At 46.1% G+C, this 15118-nt stretch overlaps 1 protein-coding gene across 3 annotated transcripts in view; it reads right to left on the bottom strand.

Annotated features, from left to right (window-relative positions):
* Window positions 1-15118, bottom strand: part of LOC143275551 (sodium-coupled monocarboxylate transporter 1-like) — a 37683-nt gene extending 22565 nt beyond the window's left edge. The window contains exons 1-7 of one of the 3 annotated variants that reach the window (XM_076579781.1): window positions 13386-14070; window positions 12130-12654; window positions 7875-8250; window positions 7493-7558; window positions 6665-6716; window positions 2604-2671; window positions 923-1077 (exon numbers count right to left, since the gene is read on the bottom strand). In XM_076579781.1, coding sequence (XP_076435896.1) covers window positions 923-1077; window positions 2604-2671; window positions 6665-6716; window positions 7493-7558; window positions 7875-8243 — 710 coding nt within the window. In that variant the 5' untranslated portion in view covers window positions 8244-8250; window positions 12130-12654; window positions 13386-14070. Of the gene's footprint in view, window positions 1-922; window positions 1078-2603; window positions 2672-6664; window positions 6717-7492; window positions 7559-7874; window positions 8251-12129; window positions 12655-13385; window positions 14071-14253 lie in introns of those variants that run through there. The other 2 variants (XM_076579947.1, XM_076579866.1) reach the window with 2 other exon arrangements.

Consider the following 15118-nt stretch of genomic DNA (forward strand, 5'->3'; position numbering starts at 1 on the left):
CAGCCAGTACAGACCTGCACTCACCACCATGAACCACACAGAGTGCCGTACTGTACTGGGGTCCATGCTAAACCTTCCCCATCATCATCGTATTCGTCATCATCATCATCAACGTCGTCGTCGTCGTCATCGTCGTCGTCGTCATCGCCATCACCATCGGCATTATCATCAAGACCTCGAAGAAGAGGTTCTAAAGAAGCATCACTTATCAAACACGATAACACCTGCGGCGACAACAACAACAGCAATAACTTAGAGAGAAAACGTTTCAAAGGCACCTTGTGTATCAAATTCAACAAGAAGGACAATAATACAACAAAAATAAATGCTCCAAAAACAAAGCCCCTCACCCCACCCACCCCCCTCAAAAAAGCTCACTCGTCATAGACAATCCTGGGTCTGTTCGCGGCAAGGTGCCCACCCACACCCCTCCCCCAACCACCCACCCCACCCCCTCAAAAAAAAAAAAAAAAAGCTCACTCGTCAAAAACAATCTTGGATCTGTTGGTGGCAAGGTGCCCCCCACCCCTCACCCCAACCCCCTAAAAAAAGCTCACTCGTCAAAAACAATCCTGGATCTGTTGGCGGCAAGATGCCCCTCCCCCACCCCAATCCCCTTATTTAAAAAAAAAAGCTCAATCGTCAAAGACAATCCTGGGTCTGTTGGCAGCAAGGTGTCCCCCCCACCCCCCTCGCCCCCTAAAAAAAAGCTCACACGTCAAAAACAATCTTGGATCTGTTGGTGGCAAGGTGTCACCCCCCCCCCCCCCTCCCCTCCCGCACCCCTCACCCCAACCCCCTAAAAAAAAGCTCACTCGTCAAAGACAATCCTGGATCCGTTGGCGGCAAGGTGCCTCTCCCCCCATCCCTCACCACCCCTACGCCCTCAAGGGAAAAAAAAAGAAAAAAAAAAAAAGCTCACTCGTCAAAGACGATCCTGGATCTGTTGGCGGCGAGGTGCCAGACGTGCTGAACGCCGCCCTGCACGTGCAGCCCGCGCACAATGACGGCGACCAGTCCGGTCATGATTACCCCTGCCTGGAAGGTGTCCGTCCACAGCACCGCCTTCATGCCGCCCTGGGAAAGGGGAGGGGCAGGTGGCGGGGAAAGGTTGTATATATATATTATCACACACACACACACATATATACCCCCGAAAACGGAGTATGGCTGCCTACGTGGCGGGATGAAAACGGTCATGCACGTAAAAGCCCGCTCGTGTGCACATGAGTGAACGTGGGAGTTGCAGCCCACGAACGAAGAAGAAGAAGAGAAGGAGATATATATGATATATATCAGTGTGTGCGTGCGTGCGTGCGTGCGTGTGTGTGTGTGTGTGTGCGCGCGCGTGCGTTCTTTTGTTTGTTTAACGTCTATCCACAATTGTGATCTTAGACGAAAATTCATCACTTTCCCCACCCCTCCCATGCCTTCTGAAGTCATCATTACACTCCTTGTTCCTTTCTCGTGCGTGTGTGTGTGTGTGTGTGTGTGTGTGTGTGTGTGTGTGCGTGTGTGTGCGTGTGTGTGCGTGTGTGTGTGTGTGTGTGTGTGTGTGTGTGCGTGCGTGTGTGTGTGTGTGTGTGTGTGTTGCGTCGTATAATATTTTTTCATTACGATTTATGTGTGTGAAATTCGGACTGCTTTCCCCGTGGAGTGCGGTTCGACACTGAGCATCGCCGCCCATTTTCTTTTTGCCCCCTTTTTTCTCTCTGTATCAAATTAAACTTCTTTTTTTTTCTTCTTTTTTTTTTTTTTTTTTTTTCATAGTTTGGATTGAATTATGCCAGGGGCAACATTTTTTGTTACCGTGGGTTTGATTTACCTGCGATAAGTGCATGCTGCACCTGCAACCTGTTTCTCGTCTCTCCGACTGACTTGCACTCAACTTGCACTCAAACCACTACTCAAGAATGGGATCCGAACCCACGGTCACTCACTTCGTAGTAAGGTACATCACCACCAGGCGACCGCTCCACCCAGCTGGTATGTCAACTCAGTCGTTCGGTAGTTTAACGGGGCAATGTCATATCAGCAAACACAGACATTTTTAATTACTGATTTCAGATATGCGTATGACGGGCGCAATAGCCGAGTAATAAAAGCGTTGGACTTTCAGTCTGAGGGTCCCGAGTTCGAATCTCGGTGACGGCGCCTGGTGGGTAAAGGGTGGTGATTTTTCCGATCTCCCAGGTCAACGTATGTGCAGACCTGCTTGTGCCTGAACCCCCTTCGTATACGCAAGCAGAAAATCAAATACGCACGTTAAAGACCATGTAATCCATGTCAGCGTTCGGTGGGTTACAGAAACAAGAACATACCCAGCATGCACACCCCCGAGAGCGGAGTATGGCTGCCTACATAGCGGGGTAAAAACGGTCATACACGTAAAAACCCACTCGTGTGCATACTGTACGAGCGAACGTGGGAGTTGCAGCCCAAGAACGCAGAAGAAGATGTGCATACATGTGTCTATGCTTATGAATATATCAATTTGATATGATGAATAACCAGAAACCTAGGTTGCTTGTTTGTGTATAGGCATTATGAGGAGGGGGTATATTCTAGCACATTACGCTGGGTCAGAACACAGACGTGCTTACCAGAGTGGTGTAGAATGTGACCACGATACCCATGGCCACCACACTTCCCCACAGGTTGATGCCTGTCACTGCAAACACACAGCACTCCCTCCGAATCGCATCACATCACATAGCACTACTATACTTCCCGTTATGCCTTCACGTCACACAGCACCACATTACATCACATTATGCCTTCACATCACACAGCACCACGTCACATCACATTATGCCTTCACATAGCACCACATCACATCACATTATGCCTTTATATAGCACCACATCACATTATGCCTTCAAATAGCACCACATCACATCACACAACAACACGTTTACACCAACATTATGCCTTCACAGGACCACACCACATCACATTATTCTTTCATGTACCACCACATCACATAACATACCACCACATTACATCAACATTATGCCTTCACATCACATAGCACCACATCACATGAAGGCATAATGTGATGTGACGTGGTGCTATGTGATGTGAAGGCATAATGTAGAGTGATGGCCCAGAGGTAACGCGTCCGCCTAGGAAGCGAGAGAACCTGAGCGCACTGGTTCGAATCACGGCTCAGTCGCCGGTATTTTCTCCCCCTCCACTGGACTTGGAGTGGTGGTCTGGACGCTAGTCAATCGGATGAGGCGATAAACCGAGGTCCCGTGTGCAGCATGCACTTAGCGCACGTAAAAGAACCCACGGCAACAAAAGGGCTGTCCCTGGCAAAATTCTGTAGAAAAATCCACTTCGATAGGAAAAACATATAAAACTGCACGCAGGAAAAAAAATACACAAAAAGGGTGGCGCTCTCAGTGTAGCGACGCGCTCTCCTGGGGAGAGCAGCCCAAATTTCACACAGAGAAAACTGTTGCAACAAAAAAGAGACAAATACAAATACATCACATTATACCTTCATGTATCACCAAATCACATCACATTATTCCTTCATGTAGCACCGCATAACATAGCACCACATTACATAAACATTATGCCTTCACATTGCACCACATCACATCACATTATGCCTTCATGTAGCACCACATCACATCACATAGCACCACATTATATAACATGCCATCACATCACATTATGCCTTCATTTAACACCACATCACATCACAAAGCACCACAATCCTTCCCATTATACCGTCAAATCACATAGCACCACATTACATACATACCTTCACATCACACAGTACCACATTACATCACATACCTTTACATCACACAGCACCACATTACATCACATACCTTCACATCACACATCACCACATTACATCACATACCTTCACGTAACATAGCACTACATTAGATTATACTAGCGCATCACATAGCACCACATTTCATCGCATATCTTCACATCGCATACTATCACATTACAACCCATTCGTATTACATAGCACCACATTACATCACATAGTACTACATTACATCACATAGTACCACATCACATCACACCTTCAAATCACATAGCACCACATTACATGACATGCATTCACATTATATAGCACCACATTACATCACACCATACATACCTTCACATCACATACATTACATCCCATTATGCTTTCACATCAGACAGCACCACACTACATCACATTATATCAAGCCGCGCCGTGTTCTGTCACACTGTTCCACACTACATGTCTGACTGTCTCACACTGCACAACACAACACTATATTACACCATATCACATTACACCGACCTAATATTACACCACAATGCATTACACCGCACTATACTAGTAACATCACACTATACTACACCAGGGCACACCACACTACAACACACCGCACCACAAAGACCAGACAGATCACCCCACATCACACCACGCCAAATAACACTAAATCACACTTCATCACATCACACCACACCAGATCACACTAAATTACACTACATCACATCATATCACACCACATCACATTACACCGCACCACATCACACCATACCAGATAACACTAAATCACACTACATCACATCGCACCACACCAGATCACATCACACTACATCACATCACACCACACCACATCACACCAGATCACACTAAATCACACCACACCAGATCACATCACACCAAATCACACTACATCACATCACACCACACCAGGTCACATCACACCAGATCACACCAAATCACACTACATCACATCACACCAGATCACATCACACCACGTCACACCAGACCACACTACATAACATCACACCACACCACACCAGATCACACTACATCACATCACACCACACCAGATCACACTACATAACATCACACCACACCACATCACACCAGATCACACCACACTACACCACATCACTCACTGAACACCACAGCACACCACACTGCGCCACATCTCACCACACTACACCATATCACAGCACTGCACACAGACAACGCCACACCACACCACACCACACAGACACCACACCACACAGACACCACACCACACCACACAGACACCACACCACACAACACAGACACCACACAGACACCACACCACACAACACAGACACCACACCACACAACACAGACACCACACCACACCACACAGACACCACACCACACAACACAGACACCACACCACACCACACAGACACCACACCACACAACACAGACACCACACAGACACCACACCACACAACACAGACACCACACAGACACCACACCACACCACACAGACACCACACCACACAACACAGACACCACACAGACACCACACCACACCACACAGACACCACACCACACAACACAGACACCACACAGACACCACACCACACCACACAGACACCACACCACACAACACAGACACCACACAGACACCACACCACACCACACAGACACCACACCACACAACACAGACACCACACAGACACCACACCACACCACACAGACACCACACCACACAACACAGACACCACACAGACACCACACCACACAACACAGACACCACACAGACACCACACCACACAACACAGACACCACACCACACCACACAGACACCACACAACACAGACACCACACAGACACCACACCACACCACACAGACACCACACAACACAACACAGACACCACACAGACACCACACCACACAACACAGACACCACACAGACACCACACAGACACCACACAGACACCACACCACACAACACAGACACCACACAGACACCACACCACCACACAGACACCACACCACACCACACAGACACCACACCACACAACACAGACACCACACCACACCACACAGACACCACACCACACAACACAGACACCACACAGACACCACACCACACAACACAGACACCACACCACACCACACAGCCACCACACCACACAACACAGACACCACACAGACACCACACCACACAGACACCACACCACACAACACAGACACCACACAGACACCACACCACACCACACCACACCACACAGACACCACACCACACCACACCACACCACACCACACCACACGACCCGACAGCACAACACACAGTTCAATTCAGTTCAGTCACTCGAGGAGGCGTCATACATTCGGACAAAAATCCGTACACGCTACACCACATCTGCTATGCAGATGCCTGACTAGCAGCGTAACCCAACGCGCTTCGTCACACACACACACACACACGCACACGCACACACACACGCACGCACGCACGCACGCACGCACACAGAGCAGCAGCAGCAACAACAACAACATCATCAACAACAGTAGCAGCAATGACTGCTCAACTTCAAGTCACTAAGAAGTGGAAATTCAAGAGGCAAGTGCTGCGCCAGACGTTATGGGAAAAAATGAAAGAAAGAGATTAGTCACGATATGCAGGCGAAAGTGGTCCATGAAAGGTAAAAATAAAACTGCGATAAGAGAGAAAGAAAGATGTGTGGGGAAAATAGGATGGAGGGACAACAAAAACAAAAAGAAAAAGAAAGAGAGAGAGAAAAAAAAAGAGAAAAAATATGTGGGGGAAAAGAGTAGGCTGGAGCCACCCCTCCCTCCCCCTACCCCCACACCCGCAAAAAAAAAAAAGAAGTCCAAAGGTGTAAAATCAACAACAATCGTTTCCAAGAACTCACCTGCATGAAGGGACAGTGAAGGTGCGTAGAGCAGAGAGGCTATATAGAGCCACTGTAGAAAACAAAAAATTCGGTCATTCCAGTCATAATCTTGTAATGAAATACTGGCTTCCGAAGAATCAGCAAAAAACATGAAAGAATTGTTTTTTAATTGGTACACTGGAAAAGGTAAGGTAAAAAATTATAAACTGGAAAGAACATTTAACATGTCATAGTAATCAAGTTGTTATTTATGTTTATCATATGTCTGATATATTTAAACAATGATAAATTTATGATTATTCTATTCAAAACAATAAGCTGATTTTTTTTTTAATTCAGCGGTAGTATTATGTTAGTTTTGGTCAAATAGAATAAATCTCCATAAATCATTGCTCCCTTTTTCTTTCTTTTTTTTCCCAATATATCTCCTGAAAAAAACACAACACAATCTAAGATATTAGTTACACCCGAAAACGGAGTTTGACTGCCTACACAGCGGGGGTTAAAAGGTCATACACGTAAAAGCCCACTCATGTACATTCTAGTGAATGTGGGAGTCGCAGCCCACGAAGGGAGAAGAGGAAGAAGAAAATATTAGTTTTCCATTTTGGTGAACACGTTTTGCCCTCTTCTGAAAATGAAACCCATTAGGTCAGGATTTGGATTTTTATAGCGTATTAATCTTTGTTTGTTATGGTCTTCTTTAACTGAAGGAAAACGGCTAGAAAAGTTGGTCTTGTTTGCTTTGTTTCGTTGATTAGAATGCATGGGTACTTAACGATACAACTAGGGAAAGGCATACGCACACACGCGTGCACCCACCCACACACACACACACACACTTACCGTTTGACAGATCATCATTACGGATCCCATGAGTCGAACCGTCTTGTTGAATCTCATCTCCAAATACTGCACATCACCATTATGTAGAATAGATCTGTCTGTATCCGCTCTCTCCCACTGGCAGAGTGTGTGTGTGTGTGTGTGTGTGTGATGGAAAGAGACAGACAGACTGACAGACAGAGAAAGAGAAAGAGGTTGGAGTGGGGATGGGAGCAGTGGTCGATCGCAAAGGCAATTCTCATAGAAAAATGCCAAACCATACCATACCACACCACACCATACCACTCGACACCACACCATCCCACACCACACCACACCACACCACACCACACCACACCACACACAACAACAGACAACAACCAGACCATCACCATCACCGCACCTCAAAAGTGCTGGTCACCCCCAGCCTGTGGAAGAAGGGGATGAAGATGAGCACGGAGCCCCCCACGGCCACCACGAAACACGCAGTCAGCCACCAGAACATGGTGTTATAGTTGTACATCTCCGCCGGGTACCCCAGCAGCGTGAGGGAGGACACGAAGGTCACCATCAGGGACATGGCCACGGGTACCACGTGCATCTTGTGTCCCCCCAGCAGGAACTCCTCTGGAGTGTTTCGGCGGCGGTCCCACAGGGCGTAGAAGATGCCGATGCCGGAAGACACGAGCAGGGTGAGGGCGAAGAGAACATAGTCCACTGGGTGGAATGTTCGGACCACGCCCGTGTAGATGCTGTAGTCCTCGCCCTCCATGGCTGGTCTACGAATAATTATTAAAATGGTTGAGGTCAAAGTTCCCATAGCCTCCCCACCCCCACCCCCACCACCCCCTGTTCCCCAAAATGTGGACCCATTCTAAGCATGTTGGGTTACGCTGCTGGTCAGGCATCTACTTAGCAGATGTTGTGTAGCGTATATGGATTTGTCTGAACGCAGTGACGCCTCCCTGAGTAACCGAACTGAACTGAACTGTAAACCCATATCCACTGTGTCTGGAACTCGGCACAGGAAGGCGGGGCCCAGTCCTCTCCTTCCGCGCCATTTTAACCTCTCCCAACCGAAATCAGACGAGTCCCATTCACACGTGTGGAGTGTGGAAAACTGGAAGCAAGGCGCCCTTCCCAGGACACAACACCATGCGGGAACGGGGCTTCATTCGAACCCTGATCACTGGTGAGTATTGGATCAGAAGTCTAACGCCTTACCGATTTTGTCATGGTGCCTCCCGTAACAACAACAACAACAAAATAATAATAATTCTGGTATACTTATCTATTTTGTTTAGGAAAGGTTTGTGTGCCTGAGTTAAAATTCAGGAAAGTAACTAACTTCTTAAACTTTATGTGCATAAAAAAATAACATTGTTATGCCCCTTCTTGGATGTAAAACAAATCCCAGAATTCCAGAGATCAATTCAACGGCTGACAGATGGTTCACGCTTGATGGTTTGGGAGCGATCAATACAAGGTTGTATGTCAATCCACTTGACTATCTGGTAAACGCGTAACACTACATGGTGCCAGAAGTTTCCCTGACTGCCAGAACACTACAAATACGTTCTTTCAGCGTGTCTTCAACTTTAAGGTAGCAGTGATAATGTTAGCATGGCGAGATTTCACCCACCTGCAGCATTCAATTTTAATTATCCAACTCAGTGGCCTAACTGGCAGGAACGCTTTCTGCGTTTCGGTGCGGCAACAAAATTACCAGCTGAGTCTGGCGAGATTCAAGTCTCCAGCTTGACCTACGCCATGGGAAAGGACGCAGAAAAAAGTGTTTGCGTCTTTTACGTTCCTACACAACTGACCCTGAGCCAAGAAATGACTTTGACGTCATACTCGGAACGTTCACTGAACGCTTTGTTCCAGAACGCAATATAATACATCAAAGAGCGCTCTTTCACACCAGAGTTCAAGGTACTGATAAATCAGTAGAACGGTATATCAGATCGTTGTGTGAACTTTCAAGTCACTATGATTTTAATGAAAGAGGCGAAGCCATTATGGACCGTCTAGTGCTGGGGCTGAATGAAAAAGAAGTGTCAATATCATATCATATCATATCACATCATATCATATCTCAATACTAACCTTTTGCCCGCTAGAAGTGGGGAAGAAAAGTGTCACAGAAACTACAGCTGGAAAGTACCCTCACGTTGAAAACTGTTATCGACACAGCCTGCCACCATGAACTTGTGAAGGATCAGGTGTCAAATCAACGAAGCCTGACTGCTAACGCAGTGTATCAAGCACCGCAACGCCGTATCCACTTTCACACTCCCCAGACAGGTGGGGGTATACAGGTGGGGTGGCTCCCCGGACTGGTGGAGGTGGACAGGTGGGGGTGTACAAGTGGGGGTGATTCCCCAGACAGGTGGGGGTGACTCCCCAGAAAGGTGGTGGTGGACAGGTGGGGGTGACTCCCGGACAGGTGGGGGTGTACAGGTGGGGGTGACTCCCCGGACAGGTGGGGGTGTACAAGTGGGGGTGACTCCCCGGACAGGTGGTGGTGGACAGGTGGGAGTGAATCCCGGACAGGTGGGGGTGTACAGATGGGGGTGACTCCCCGGACAGGTGGGGGTGTACAAGTGGGGTGACTCTCCAGACAGGTGGGGGTGACTCCCCCCGGACAGGTGGGGGTGTACATGTGGGGGTGACTCCCCGGACAGGTGGGGGTGTACAGGTGGGGGTGACTCCCTGGACAGGTGGGGGTGTACAGGTGGTGGTGGACAGGTGGGGGTGGCTCCCTGGACAGGTGGGGTGACTCCCCGGACAGGTGGTTTGACTCCCCGGACAGGTGGGGGTGTACAGGTGGTGGTGGACAGGTGGGGGTGGCTCCCCGGACAGGTGGGGGTGTACAGGTGGGGGTGACTCCCTGGACAGGTGGGGGTGGACATGTGGGGGTGACTCTCTGGACATGTGGGGGTGACTGCTTCTTTGACGATATCCTGGTGTTCAGTAGCAATAATGAACTTGCCAACGTAGGTGTCAAGCTCAACCAAGGAAAGTGTGAACTGCATCAAGAAGTAACTGAGTTCCTGAGATAGGATTAACAAGGACGGCATATGACCAGATCCAAACAAGATCGAAGCCAACCAACACTACAGAGCTGCACAGAGTCCTTGGCATGATCAACTTCCTGGCGAAGCACATTTCACACTTGTCAAGTGTGATACGTCCCATGTAAGAACTAGAAAAGGGCAAAACTTGGTTCTGGGGGTACAACACTAGCAAAAGCCTGGGTCAAAGAACTGATAACATCTTCCCCAACTTTGGCTTTCTTTGATCCCAACAAGCCGCCAACAGTTAAGAAAAGTAACTTCTTCAATCATCTGTGCATAAAAGATACCATTGTTATGTCCCCTCTTGGATGTAAAACAAACTCCAGAATTCCAGAGATATATTCAACAGCTGACAGAGGGTTCACACCTAATGGTTTGGAAGGGATCAATACTCAGTTGTATGACTGGCGCAACATCCGAATGGTTAAAGCGTTGTACTTCCTATCTGAGGGTCCCGGGTTTGAATCTCGGTGACGGCGCCTGGTAGGTAAAGGGTGAAGATTTTTCTGATCTCCCAGGTCAACATATGTGCAAACCTGCTAGTGCCTGAACGCCCTTCGTATGTATACACACGCAGAAGATCAAATACGCATGTTAAAGATCCTGTAATCCATGTCAGCGTTCAGTGGGTTATGGAAACAAGAACATACTAAGCATGTAGAACAAGAACATACTAAGCATGTAGACCCCCCAAAAACGGAATATGGCTGCCTACATGGCGGGGTAAATAAACAAAATGGTCATACTTGTAAAATGTTACATGTCTATCTGAGTGTGTATGTGTGTATGCCTAAAATCTGATTGAATGACACAGGAAACGAATGATGAGCACCCAGTGGCAGCCGTCAGTCGGACTGGCTCTACCCAGGTAGGCAGCCTGTTGTGCAAATGACCTCGTGTTTATAAAAGCACTTAGAGCTTGGTCTCCGACCGAGAATAGGCGCTATATAAGTATCCAGATCAGTCAATCAATCAATCCACTCATCGATCTGGTAAACACATAACACTATATATACATATGTATGTATGTATATATATATATATATATATATATACACACACACACACACACATACATATATATAGAGAGAGAGATACTGAGGGAACGCCGAATCTTTTGCTCAGACAAACACAATCAAACCGCTTATGCACCAGTCATTCACACACGCATGCATTGTTTTAACCCCTTCACTGCTAATACGTTTTGCTATAGCCTATGCTGAGAATTTTTTCAGAAAAACAAGAAAAACACGTCAATGACCGTCAATGACCTTCATTTGTTTATATTTTAAAAAGTACTAAAGATAAGTGCATAATAGTAGACATATAATGAAAGGAAAATGAACCAAGATTTTGTTTTTAACACTCACAGGTTAAAATAATGAGTCAATATGACACAAAAATTCCATAAAATGCCATAAAAAAAACCCAGGACTGTCATTCCACCATGTAGGTTATGAGCCAGTCTTTCTTGTGACTGTTCTGATCAACCACACACACTGTCCAAGGCTGTGCAACAGTGTCCAGGTCATAAGACTCCAACACAGTCCACACAAAGAATGAAAAGAGTGTACTCACTCAGCATCTATCGTCAGTAAAAACGCTGTGTGTGGTTCTTGCGGAAACAGTCTTCAAGACACAGTGCTGGTTTGCTGAGGCAGTCTGGGCAGTAGAACCTCACATCCTTTCTTTGCCTTTTCTTCCAGCAGACTCTGCACCTTCTTTGTAGCAGGGCCTTCTGTGGGATGACATCAATGAATTGTCGTCCACACAAGACAAACAGCAGCAGTGTCTGGGTCTTGGTCACCAAAAATCATGGCACTAATTACATCCTTCTGTAAGTCCATGAATGTACTGCTGTTGCCAGTTTTTTTGTAGAGGATGTGTGCATTCAGCATGGCAAGGGTTTTCCTTGTGGCATCATAGGGATGCAGCTGTTGGTCATGACGGTCCATGACCCCATGCTTTTGTTGTATTTCAGAATTGCTGGAGGCTTGTTTGCTGCCCTTGGTTTTGCTGCTGCTGGTCTTCAGCTGCAGGCTTGTGGCAAGTTGTCAACTACGGATGGTCCAGGATGAACATAATGATCACCATGCTGCATACCTGAAAAACATTGCATGAAAGACTAAGTTTTTGTTGCTGTTTTTGTTGTTGTTGCTGCTGTTGTTATTTTTACATATATAAAGTATATAAATTTGTACCATTTTATTTCTAATTGTTTTCAGAAGCTGAAATACATACACACACACAACTACACCCCCCCCCCCCCTGCCCCCCACCCCCCTACACATACACACACACACACTGAAAGTGGGGCCGAAAGTGGTTCATGGTATGCCACACCCCCTTCATTCTTTCTCATACAAAACAAAATGACAACACACACACACACACTTTTCTACAAGTGTTGCATTTACAAAGTAATTTAGGCATACAATTATGTACATCATTCTCTGATTTCAGTTTTGTAAACATCATCTCCTCCTCCCCCTCTCCCCACCTCTCTCTCTCTCTCTCTTACACACACACACACACACACACACACACACACAACAACAAACCAATATACACTCGGGAACGAATACAGAAAGGGAAACCAACACACACGCTGACGTCAACAATCAGCCAGCCAGCCAGCCAACGAGCCACGCCTCCTTGCGCAATGTCAGTCACGAACAGTACACAGTGACTGTCTCTCTCACACACACACTGATCAGTGAATGACGAAGCTACATTCAACGTCTAACACATTCAAAGCACACACAATGCAGATATATTCACTGTTACAACAAAGAGAAACATATAATAAACTGTCAAACCTCGTCAACACCCACCTGCGTCTTTAATCAGCTTAGCTTCTTCAGTTTCGAAGTGCAACACCCCTTCCACCCGCATCCATGTCAAAATCGTGGTCACCGGCATCATCTTCACGCAGTTCTATCTCATTCACTCCAAAATCTTCATCTCTGCTATCTGCATCTTGAAATAGTTCTTCCAATACTTGTACATGTGTCCGGGTTTGTCTGCGTGCAGCCATGGCTTTGCACACACAACTTGAGCTTCGTACAAACTTGCAAAACTTTCGCCATAAATAGCCTAATTATGACAGAGAACTGAATATTTTATAGCTTATGGTACTCAGGAGAGAAAGAGCTCTCAGGGGAGCTAATTTAATGGTTTAGCAGACTGTTTTGTTTCTGTTTTTAATATTTCCCTCTTTCTTTTTTTCTGTATTTCGGTTGTTTTGTATTCTGTATAAAACTGCTGTTCTCTTTTCCTTTTTTTCTCCTCCTCTCCTTTTCTTGCGTTTTTCTTCTCACAAAACGTCTTTATACTAAGATTTCTTTCTTACCCCAGAGTTCGGCTGGTAACAGCTTCAGTTTCTTTTTTGCACTAATTAAACAGTTTCTCTGGTGACGAATGTTTGAAATAAATGTGTGGTATTTTCCCCAGATAATTAACTGAAACTGATCTTTCTGTTCAGTCCCTACACGACACTATTCGGGGATCAGCACAGTCAAACAACCGATTCACAAATGTTTTGTTAAACTGAAAAAGAGCGGAGCGTTTGATAAATTAATCCGATAGAGCTTGCTTTTTTTTTTTTTTTTTTTTTTTAATCAACAAACAGAATTTGCCATTCACGTTGATCATCCCAATGTTTGAAAGTTTTAAGATAAGTAAGTAAATAAACGTACGTACCAACAGTCGACAGTGATCCCAATGCTAGCAAGTCGCAGCCTGTCACTTCAGTCAGGATGGTAGAACCGTGTTATGTGAAGACTGACACAAACAGTCAATCAGCTGATATTTTAACATAAAATATGTCTCAAATTATTTCACACTTGTATGACTGAACATCGAGGATGTTTGTATATCAATTATTTCAGTTACACAGAACTTCGAGTTTATACCAAAAAAAACTTAGAAAGAACAATTACTTCTCAATTTAATCGACAAATCTTGCAATAATATTGCGGTGATATTAAGACTGAGTTCACTAGAGCAAAATCTGTTGTTGTTTTTTAAACGTTTTTGTTTGACGATGTCACTGTCTACACTTTGTCGATAATGATGAGGAAGTCAGTGAAGTGAGCCGCCGCTGACGACACAATCACTTTCGGTGTCAAACTTGACTTATTTATGCAGCGAACCGTGAAAGCTGGCCCGGCCCCAAAAGCCAGAACGAATGAAGTTCCGATTCGCCATACACTGAGTACTACCTACTACCCTTGGAGTTTGTTCACAGAACAATGCCACAGCAGCACCAAGTCGACACGTTATGTTGCACGGTCAGACGACGATAACAACTGACAAAAGTCCTAAAATCGTTCTGCACCATTATTCCTCACAGCCATTTCCAACAGCACGCTTACGGTTTAACTGAAACCGGAGCTGAATGCATGCGCAACTTTGGGTCATGCGTCCCGGCAGTTGGCTGAGAGCTCTTTGTGCGAAACAGGGCTTGAAATACCCCATATGTTTGCATGACGAAGCAGAAAAAGGCCTTCGAGTGAAAACAGCTTTCCGTGAGTACTACTACAGTTGGTCAATGGATCCGAAAGTA

This window comes from Babylonia areolata, chromosome 1, assembly GCF_041734735.1.
Source record: "Babylonia areolata isolate BAREFJ2019XMU chromosome 1, ASM4173473v1, whole genome shotgun sequence".
NCBI lineage: Eukaryota > Metazoa > Mollusca > Gastropoda > Neogastropoda > Buccinidae > Babylonia > Babylonia areolata.